General features: G+C 37.6%; 1 protein-coding gene across 2 annotated transcripts; it reads left to right on the forward strand.

Annotated features, from left to right (window-relative positions):
• The first annotated feature begins 887 nt into the window (after positions 1-887).
• LOC120111072 (nucleolar protein 56-like) lies at positions 888-2,513 on the forward strand. 2 transcript variants are annotated; one of them, XM_039127454.1, is made up of 5 exons: positions 888-1,295; positions 1,383-1,591; positions 1,698-1,783; positions 2,013-2,117; positions 2,211-2,513. In XM_039127454.1, exons 1-3 carry the CDS (start codon positions 1,091-1,093, stop codon positions 1,773-1,775), a joined length of 492 nt encoding a protein of 163 aa, XP_038983382.1. In that variant the 5' UTR covers positions 888-1,090; the 3' UTR covers positions 1,776-1,783; positions 2,013-2,117; positions 2,211-2,513. The 2 variants fall into 2 exon arrangements, with proteins under 2 accessions (XP_038983382.1, XP_038983383.1); XM_039127455.1 differs by having other exon boundaries at positions 2,050-2,117; positions 2,211-2,472.
• Positions 2,514-11,189: the final 8,676 nt, after the last annotated feature.

The raw sequence follows: 11,189 nt of genomic DNA on the forward strand, positions 1-11,189 counted from the left end.
TTAACACACTACCAGAAAACAAGCATATAGTGACGGAAAACTAGTGACGGCCCGTTATCAGTCACTATTTGTGACGGAGTAGTGACAGATAGGAATTTAGTCATCGTAGTATGAACTTAGTGACAGATTAATGACAGACCGGTCACAGAATGTGCGGGTAGGATGGACCCTAAAACTTAGTCTGCATCGTAGTGACGGGGTATCTGTCACAAAACTGGTAACCAAAATTGCAACCAGACAGTGACAAATTCAGCCGTCACACAAATTGTAATCCAAGTGTTTATAAATTTTTAAAAAATTATTTTTGGTAGTGACGGATTATTGACAGAAATTTCCGTCACCAAATTTAATTTCTAATTCTAAAAATATTAAAAATATTATTTTTGAATAATTTGCACCCCCCCCCCCCCCCCAAAAATCACAAAACACCATGCCCCCCAAATCACAAAACACAGCAAGATTGTTTCTAATCATAATTCCTATATTTTAACGGAATCAATGCCCATGGAATGCTTATGTCTAGAAAAAGCCTATGCATTTTTTGCTTTGCAAAAATGTGAACACGACAAACTGCCATAAAGAAAAATAGGTAAAAAGAAGAAGAAAAAAAAGAAGGGGTGGGGTGGGGTGGGGTGCTAGGGTTAGTGTTGGTGGACGCCACGTGCTTGTGTGGGACGCCCGCTGGCCTTTCCTTTCCGATTTTCGACAAAAATCCCAAACCCCCTGCACGACGAAGCGGTTTCACGAGCCGCTCCACCACCCACCCCCCCCCCCCCCCCACCCCCACCCCCTCCCCAAACCCTGCAGCCGCCCCTCAACCCGCGCCCCCCCCCCCCCAAACCCTGCCCTCCCCCCCAACCCCCGCCCCCCCCCAACCCCCTTCTTGATCGAGTTAAAGTTTCCTGGCGGGAAACTGGGAGGAGAACTGAGGCCCGTAAAAACCTAGCTCCCTTCCCCTTTCTCCTCAAAACCCTACCTCCACTTCTCCTTCCTCGCGCCTCCAAAACCCTAGCTGAAAACCAGAGGGGAGAGGGAGGAGAAACCCTAGAATTCCAACCTTCTCCTCGTCAAAGCCTCGCTCCGTCGGGCGATGGCGCTCTACCTCCTCTTTGAATCCGCCTCCGGCTACACCCTCTTCCACGCGTACGGCCTCGACGAGATCGGCCAGAACACCGAGGCCATCCGGAACTCGGTCCTCGACCTCACGCGCTTTGGCAAGGTGGTCAAGCTCGTCGCCTTCCACCCTTTCTCCTCCGCCCTCGATGCCCTGAACCAATGCAGCGCCATCTCCGAAGGTGAGCTCCGAACCCTACCTTCCCCCCCATCTGCTGCCCATTTGGGGTTCGAAGTTAAATTTATTCGATTTTGTTGCGGGCTTCTAGGGCTCATGACCGATGCGTTGAGGAACTTCTTGGAAATCAACCTTCTGAAACCAAAAGAGGGGAAGAAGGCTAAGTTCAGCCTCGGCGTTGCAGAGCCCAAGTTTGGGTCTCAGGAAGTGACCAAGATTCCTTGCCAGAGCAATGAGTTTGTTCTCGAGCTCCTTCATGGTGTCAGGTTGCACTTTGATAGGTTCATTAAAGACTTAAAGGTTGGATTTTTGTCACCTGATTGAGTAGTTTATATCTGCTATAAGTTATACTGGGTTTTCATGTAAAGATGATGTTGTTCTGTTTATTTTGTCTTTGTGGTTATAGCCATCAGACTTGGAGAAGGCTCAGCTGGGTTTGAGTACAATCATTGTTCAGGATCTCGGTCATTTGTTACAACAATGATTATACCGGTAATATGTTTTTGAGTATGTACTGGTTATATTTTTAGTGAACTGCCTGTGAAACAGTCTATGGGATAGTTTTGGCTATTGTAAGATAGACAATTTGCTGCAAGTAGATTTTTTATTCTAGTTTGCTGCAAGTATATTTTTGGAATCCTTTTATGCAAGTAGATCTGATAGTTATTCTAGTTTTCTTATTTTGTAGTGGCTATATGCTAATCTAAATTACACTTTGCAGCTGGAGTTTAATAGTTCTGAAAATCTTGAATTTTCAGAATTCTATAAGAAAACTCATACCAAGAAGAATAAAGAGTGAATTGATCCTATTTGCGCCGTGAAACATGTAGGTATCTAAAATCTCAATAATTATTTAAATCAGTTTCTGCTTTTGTAAGGTTATATACATTTAATTCTGTTGTTACCTTTGCATGGACAGTCAAAGATGTTGAGCTTGCGAGAAGAATCTTCCCAATCCGGTGTGCAATTAACATCAGAGGAGATGTATAGGCAGGCACTTGGATGAATAGCAAGATCAGATATTTTTGGAATTTTTAATTTATATTTTAATGTGTTTGGTGATGATTATCACCTTAACATATGGTATGGATGAAACATTGTGATGTATGGTTAATAGGTATGCTTGACTTTAGACTTATAGATGATGATATTTATAATGAATGATTATGGATTCTCCAACATTATGTATACTTCTATTTGGATGAGAAAATGTATTGTGCAATATGGATATTGGATAGGCTGTGTTGGTTGTACAGAATTTGGAACGAGCCCAAAAATAAATATTAAGCTTATAATTTGAATTGTTAATTAAATACAGGTTAATACTTTCTGCCACTAAAAAATGTTTGTTGCCAATGCATTCAAATACATTCTGCGACCAAACTATTGGTGGGGGAAGATAGACATTCAGTGACCATTTTTTTGGTAGCGGAAGACAAACCTTCCACGACCAACTATTTGGTCGGTGTTGAAATTAGCGACAACAGATTTGGTCGCTGATAATTTTCTTCGGCAACCAAATGTTGGTCGTTGTTGGTGTACCTTAGGTGACCACACAATATTGGTCGCCAAAACCTTTCAGTGACTAGGGTTCGGCGACGAAGGGTATGCTAGTCGCGAAAAGGTTTCGGCGACCAAATATGGTTATTCGGCGACTAGAATCTTAGTCGCTGAATATGTATTTTCTTGTAGTGTTATAAGATAATTTAATTTAATGTCATATCATATATAATATTCTTAACTAAAGATTTAATAATTTTGCAGAGAATTTTTAGTTGCTCAGTGATGAGTCAACCATAAAATTCATCCTAACCCAAAGATTGAGCAACAATGGTTGTTTGAGTTATTTTCTAAATGGCTTTTCAAACAAGTTAGACGTATAATACATTAGGATTTTTTTTTGAATTTTGGTGGACATTAACATTGAATAATTAATCATTACTTGTATCATATTTTTAGGTACCAATGATGATGGAGAGAAATTGTTTCGATGAATTAATAGTCATTACTCGAGGTCCGAACGATATTGTCAACAGATAATGGTTTCATCATCAATGGCATTAAATTTTATACTAAATAACGTGAGAAATTTAGAAAAGCCTAAAATAGTAGAGTTATGGTAGAAGCGGATGGAAAAACTTATTATGGTACCCTTATAGATATTTATGAGTTGGATTATTATGAAAAGTTTAAGGTAGTATTATTTTGATGTGATTGAGTTGATATAAACTTATCTAGATGTTTGAAGCAAGACATAAATGAGTTCACACTTGTGAATCTTCTAAGGTTGGTATATACTGGTGTGTTATTGAAGGATAACTCATTCATTTTTTCATCTCAAGCTCAACAAGTGTTTTTTTGTGCAAGACTCAAAAGATAAGGAATGTGCTATTATCATTAAGACTAAACCTAAAGACTTATATGATATGGAGAAAGAGTTGGAACAAAAGGATGATGAGATTTATACTCAGTGTATGCCTTATAATATTGTGCTAACTAATGACTAAATGCTATAATAAGTTTGGTTAGGATGGATGCTGAAGGAGAGAGTAATAATTCTTGATTCTTATTAGTAAGAAATATTTATGATGTATACCTTGTATGAAATATTATTTTCTTTTATCATGTTTGTTTAATAGATATCAAATCTTGTTAGCATTTTATTTAGTATTGATTTTTATTTAGCTAATATTAATTTTTATTTATGCATCCTAGATAATATCATGCGCCGAGAGAAATGATTTAGAGATGTGGAGTTTCAACATTCTCAGGCTTTTGATTAATCCTTGCAGTCCTAGGACCCAACAACATGAGCCCTAGTCTCAGCACGAGCTCCTACTAATTTTTCAAGCAAGAAGGTTAGTATGGATGACTTGCAGCTAGATCCAGAATAATTTAATTAAAATATTATATTTTTATTCCTATTATGATTTAAATATTTTATTATATTTGACCTCATATTACTTAATGCATATATTTAAAGTTAATAACACTATAAAACAACGTTAAAAGATACACAGATGATGCAAATAAGTGTCATCAGTTGATAATTAACGATGCTAATTTGCATCATTAATTAGCAATGTAAATAAGCATCATTTATTAGATCCATCCACTTTATTGCCAATCCTTGCTAAAGCGTCGTCAATTAGCGACGCCTAAATGCCTCATTCTTCTTAACGCATGATGCAAACCAAAAATGTAGTAAAATTGTTTTTTCATGACTGCACTGCCGATGCTTTTGCGACATTTTAGAAAGCGTTCGGTATCTATCAGACAACGCTTCTCTGTGTCGCCAAATACATTGAAATGTCTCAGCAATGCCAAATGTTTCTGTAGTGGCAGCACGGTCAGCTCTGATTTCATACGGCCATGGAATAACAGCAACTTGCATCGAGTGGCGTCAGAAGCCACCAACGCAAAACTAGAACAAGTTTCCAAAAGATGACCATCAACGGACGAGCAGCAATCCAGTGCCCGTCAAGATGCATGCAGGAGCGTTCGGACGTTAGCAAGTTAAAAGCATCTTGGATCGGTTCAAATGGTCCCAACAGCTACTCACTTCACTTGTGGACTAGAAGAGAAGCTCCATTCTGGGAGAATGGTCTCCAGTGGCTTGCAGGGTCTGGATGTCATCCTTGACGTAGTTATACCACGAGGTTGGCTCTATTCCAGGGGCAGGAGTAGGACGTGGCTGGGAAAAGAGTAGTCTTCTCAAAGGGAGCTTTCTAGTGGAAAATGTGGTGTGAATTGAAGCACTGACTTTTGTGAGAAATAATGTCTTGCGTTAGATCTTGGCATCTTGCTGCGCAAGTAAGCAATGGCGTCCTGAAAGCCGTGAAGAGGAGGACTCAGAGGGAGACCCCGTGACACTGATGCTGAGAGGTCGACGGGCGGAGAACCCACACGTCAAAGTCTTGCATGGCCTTTCTGAGGACGTTTGGGGTGCACATACTTATTTTGCGAGGCAAGCATATATATTAATAACAAAAGCAACTGAAATAAAAGCTTAGTTGGTGGCTTGATCCAGTGTTTCAGTACTTGATGATCCAACTTGGGGATGGAGTTTGATAGGCCAGTATTTCTAGTTGAATCATTCATTGAGATGGTTTCAACTATCGCAGATGGTGGCTTGGCATGTCTTCATGCGGACTCTTGGTAGTTCGGCAAATTTATTAAAAGATTCTAAACTTGAGTGTGTTGCAATTATAAAATATTTTCCAAAAAAAATTTGTTTCAAAAGGTCTTGAAGAAATTTCAAGTGTTGCTGTAGTTAATTACTTCTTTCAAAAAAATAAAAAAATAAAAACAAAACAAAAAACTCATGTAATTAATTAGACATGTAGGTGAGATCAACCATGATCTAGCTTCTATCCTCGAGTCAAGAGAGCCAACCCAATCACAACCTTCTGGTCATGGTGTAGTCTACCATGATTGAGTAGGCCTCACACAATATGCTGTCCATATATTGTGCAGGATCTACTCAATCAAGATTATCCTGCGATACATTGATGGCTATGATTGATAGACTGGCCCTCTCTAGTCTACACTCTTTCTTCCTCCTTATTTACCAGCCAATCGACAACTTTATTTGTTTCATTACAATGTATATGTTGGACTTCATATTTAATGAATTTCTCGGATTGCAAAGGAAAATCCTGTGTCACCTGCTATATGAGTTTTATATGACTCTTAGGATATGTTAATATGCAAACGTCAATGATCCTTTTGACTTTTATAAACTCAATCATGTTATGTTTTGGAAAAAGTACTTTCCAAGTAGCACCCAATTCAAAACTTTGCTAAAAGCAGTTCTATATGCAGTATGCACTGACTATTTGCAAGAACGTGATAATTGTGGTTTGAGCATCATCCAATTTGTGGAAGAGCTTCATGCTTCGGTAGATTCACAATAGACTGGCATAACCCAAAATGAAGATAATTGCAAGTATCCATCAGAATATAAAAGCTTTTCTAACTTAAATTCTATCCGATAAAAGATCTTTTATACATATGTACGTACGTATGTACATATATAGTTTGTGTGTGTGAGTGTGTGTTACACGATCATATAGTTTCGAAGCATCTTATAACAAGACTACTAGTCAAACACTACTAAGTATGCAAATCCCTACCAAGAAAATCCAATGTAAATGCATGCTGATATGCGATGTTTACCAGTGGCCATTCATTTTATGTGTGGACGAAGGTCTGAAGGTTTACATAATATGAAAATCACGAATTTTTTCTTCATAGGTTAAGAAAAAGCTAAGCAATTGCTCAGTTTTTGCTTTTTGGGAGGTTATTCTCTAACCATGACTTGCTTTTGTTTGAATTTTAAGGTCCTCTAATACTTTTCTTTCATTATCCTAGGAAAATTGAGGCTAATGAAGTTTTCCCTTAGGAACATATATAGATGTCGACACCTTTTTATTAGCTTATGCATGGATTGTAGCACGTCATTTTTTGGTCCCCTTAAGCTCGAAGTCCTACCATCAATATACTAGGAATAATTAGATAAATCTATCTATAAGAAGCCAATGCAACTTAGTCTAAACTCCAAATCTTTACATTCCACTCTAACTAATATAAAATTTATAAAAGCCAGACCCAAACCAACCTGATCTGACCCACTTGCAATGCTGCGATTCTAGCAAAAACTCAGCCATTTGTCTGTGGAACATTTTTTATTAAATCATACCAATGTCACGTAGCATTGCTCCAAAAAAGATGTACACGTACACTTCTGCTCATAGTCAATAAAGTATCCTAATTAGCTTTGCAAGGTCCGACACCATTACACCAGCATCAATTAATTAACACTTCCTGCGATAAAAAGAAGCTGACAAATTCCAAATCCAAATCTAACCCGAGAGTGAGGTTCAGCCGGGTTGACGACGCGGCAAACGACTCCATCAAAGATCGATCCTGGGGTCAAGTCAGGGTTAAAAAGTATCCAGGGTTTCTCGATACTCTTTTACCTTTATAAAAATTCCATATTTTTTTACTCCCCTTCTCAAGAAAAACGTTGCCTGTTTTTACTTTTTATTTGTAATAGGAGGAAGAATGACTCATTCTACCACTTGTAAAATAAAAGATCTTATCTTCACTTTTCAATAAGTTGCAGTGGACCTCAAGTCTTCTCTTTTTACCTTTTTATTGTGAGTGGTTGTCAAAGAGAAACACATAAGATGTTTTATAAGGTAATTAATTCTTTAGGGCTTGACTAATCTAAGACCTATTTAGCAGAGAAATAGTTTTTGAAAAAAGTTTCTCTCGAAATATTTTTTTTGAGAAAATTTAGTGGAGAAATAGTTGAAGTGGACATGTGGATAAGGGACAAAAATCAATTTGGCATCCTCCTTCAGGAAGATGACAAAGTTTAAGCCAGTGATTTCAAAATTCTCTTCACATCGAGATGTTTTATACAAAGAGAAACACATAAGATGTTTTATACAACCCTCCAAACTATAGCACTTCATTCTAGGATATATGAATTATTTAGATATCAAAGTGGATTTGTAAAAAAGATTTATCAAATTGTAATATTTTAAAATTAATATAATTATCATAACCAGGATTTTATTACCACACAAATTAATTATTGCCACCTCCTAGAAGACTATTTAACCTCATATTAGGCAACCGGGGTGTTTCAAATTGCATAGATTGTTGTCTATCTTCACTTTATGTGATAATATCTCTCAATGAAAGGAATGGGATTTTATTTGTGCGAAAGAACAAAACTTTCTTAAGTTCAACAAGTCCTGATATAAAGTTAGACGTTCAACATTTGTGCGGTCAAATAGTATCAATAATAATTATAGAAAAACCAATATTAAGTATTGCAGTTCTTGAAAAAATAATCAAATTTTAAATACTTAAATGGAAAGGATTTCCGATCATTATAGTTTAGAGATTTCTACTGCAGTACTATCCATCTAATTTGGACTTAATTCCACTAATTTATTATTTAAGGCGTTTGCACTCCCTCACTTGACACCTACCACCTCTTAAGTAACCATTTAGATCGATCCCTTGCCCAAAACTATTTGATGCCCACTCCATCACTTGACACCAGCCTAAGTAATTAACCATTTGGATCCCTTGTCCATCACTATTTGATGCCCCATGTTTATCTTTCTCTCATTGCCTCACGCCTTCTTATATGTAATCGATCTCTCTGTTGCTATAAATCTAAAATGAAAAATATAAAAAAAAAAGAGAAAAAAAAGTATTATTACTTCACCTCAAAGAGTTCCCTGATTGCTAAAAACTACAGCGAGATCTGATTCAACGTGGGTTTAGAACTTATAAATTTCAACTGACCAATAGGCCTATTTTTGTCAAAATAAATTGAGGTTGCCAATTGGTTTAGTTGGTAAAGTTATTAGGTGTTGATAAAGTGATCCGGATTTGGATGTCACCCTCACTCAACTTAGACCCAGCTTTCTCCCATCCTACATTTCAAATATAAAAAAGTAAAAAGAAAAGAAAAAAATAAAGAAATGATTCATTAAGGAGAAATGTGAAAAAAATAATTTATAAAAAATGCATATTCTTCTTTTTCTCTTCGATAGTGTGCAGTTGGAGGGTAATGCAAGTGAAGGGAACCGTAGTTCTTAGAGTCAAACGCTCAATTGAAGAGAAATTAGATTAAAGAATTTTTGCTCAATAAAAAAGTTGGGCTTCAAAAAGATTTTATTAATATGCAATACTTAGCCAAGTCTTATTATAATATATCAAATATATATATAAAATACCCTAACCCCTAGTTTGGGCATTAAACTAGATACATAAATCACATTAATATTAGCAATAAAAAACAAACTAAAATTACTTAATCCAAAAATAGAAATTCTACAAAGTTCAGGGATGTTTCTATTGAAAAATACATAGGAAGAATGAACAAAATTTGGTTGTCGAAGGCTTTGCTCAACTCACTAATTCTTGTGAAAATCGGGGTAGTCCAACTAATCATAGCATCTGATGGGAGGCAAAATGCATAGTCCTACTCTAGTGTGGAGCCACCTAATTCCGGCTTTACAGATATCAGAGCTAAGCAGGCTAGACCTCGGTCCCGCTAAGAGCCAGGCCGACCTCGGACCCTGTCGAAGGCTGAGCCGACCTCGGCCAGAGGTCAGGCTGACCTCGAACCCCGACGAAGGCCGAGCCGACCTCAGCCCTATCAACCTTGATTCCGTCAAAGATTCTGCGGATCCTCAAAATAATTTAAAAAGATATTTTCTAAATCCTCCGCCAGCGGGATTGATCTCTGGGATTCACACCGCCTCCAGCTAATGGCCAGCTGGTCATAGTTCGGCCCTAGACTTCAAGTAACGGTCGAGACCCTCACCCTATAAAAAGAAGGTAGGCAAAGGCCCTCGGTAAGCCATTACAAGCAATAGAAAGCTATTAATAGCAATACAAAGCAATTCAAAAAAGAGGGAGTACCTTTTCAGAAACTCTGCTAACTTAACCATCGGAGGACCTTCGCCGGAATTTCCGGCCAAGGCTTTGTGCAAGTACTCCGGAGCGCAGGAGGTGGCTCTATTTTTCTCCATCCCGGCCGGCATCTTCTCGGCTTCCTCCGGCTTGGACACCCTCAGGCCAAATTTCAACCACAACAGCTCCTACTAGCTACCACATCAAACAGTGTGTGGATTTGGGGGATATCAATTGATACAGATGACTGACAAAGAGGCTAGTTTCAACCATTTAATTTTATGATTTGCATGGAGGGAATATAAAATTCCTGAGCTATAGCAATTATACGCGGTTCTTTCTGAAGGATAAAGTATAATAAATGTTCATGGATCATAAAATTACGATATTTCATATATTTTTTGTGCTTGTTTCTAATGAAATTATGGGCTTCTATTGAATTCAGTCTTGAAAGTATTATTGGTCTATAAAGTACTTTGGAAGGAGTAAGACATTCCTAAGATCATGGAATAAAATGCTCCAATCCAACTAGCTTACCTCGAAAAATAGAATGTCAACCATTTTCTCGTTGTTTGATTTGTTAAAAAGTTTTTTCTTTTGAGAAATGAAAAGACTATCATTATAATTTAGAAAATTGTAACTTTCTGTTTTAGCAAAAAGATAAAATTTTCAATAAATATGAACAAACAACAATGAATAAGCATCTTTAGAAGATAATTAGCTTGGTCTTTTGCCTTGCAATGAAGCAAACATTGTGGAAAATTTAGTTTAATGAACTTATTGTGGTAGCAAATATCTGGGATGGTATGGTGCGCAAATATTTGTCTACTTTATAACTCATGCGGCAATCTCGATGCACCTGAAAATTTTTCAACATGTTCTGGTTGGGCCTCGTCGAGTAAACCCGAAAGCTGAGCTAAGCAGACCAGAAGTGGCCAAACTCTAAGGCCAACACCTCTCAGCCTACCTTAGCGACTTTGGCTACTGATCGAAGCCGAGCAAAACCATCCCTGTGAAAAAAAGCACCTCAATTATTTCATCTGAAAAGCATGTACAATTCTATCATGTGCTAGGTTGTTACAGCATATCCCCAAAATTGTTATGCCACATCAACCGTATGTTGCGGCACGACTTCAAGCTTGTTGGAATACAATTTCAGGAGATTCCAGGCTCCAGCAAAAAAGATTAGGTCCAAAATTTCTCAAGAGGGAGGAGGAGGGAACTCATTTGAACTAGGGAAGATTTTATGTTTTTGCTATTCTTTCTTCTTCCTTTATTTCTATCAGAAATTTTTCTCTTATTTAAGCTTGGGTTCGGTCACAGTCAATCCGAGCTCTCATCGTCACAGATCTTCATTTATTATCTTCTAAGACCATGAAGGTGGTAGTCTCAGAGATTCTGTGTGGAAGAGTGAGAACGAAAGGGAGAGGTCATCTTGCCACGGTTGATGGTT

This window comes from Phoenix dactylifera, chromosome 6 (genome assembly GCF_009389715.1).
Source record: "Phoenix dactylifera cultivar Barhee BC4 chromosome 6, palm_55x_up_171113_PBpolish2nd_filt_p, whole genome shotgun sequence".
Taxonomy (NCBI): Eukaryota; Viridiplantae; Streptophyta; class Magnoliopsida; order Arecales; family Arecaceae; genus Phoenix; species Phoenix dactylifera.

Excerpts from the sequence above, each read along its gene's own strand:
- LOC120111072 (XM_039127454.1), top strand. The coding sequence starts at position 1,091 with ATGGCGCTCTACCTCCTCTTTGAATCCGCCTCCGGCTACACCCTCTTC. Across the intron at positions 1,296-1,382 it reads ATGCAGCGCCATCTCCGAAG|GGCTCATGACCGATGCGTTG; the intron begins GTGAGCTCCGAA and ends GCGGGCTTCTAG. Across the intron at positions 1,592-1,697 it reads GGTTCATTAAAGACTTAAAG|CCATCAGACTTGGAGAAGGC; the intron begins GTTGGATTTTTG and ends TTGTGGTTATAG.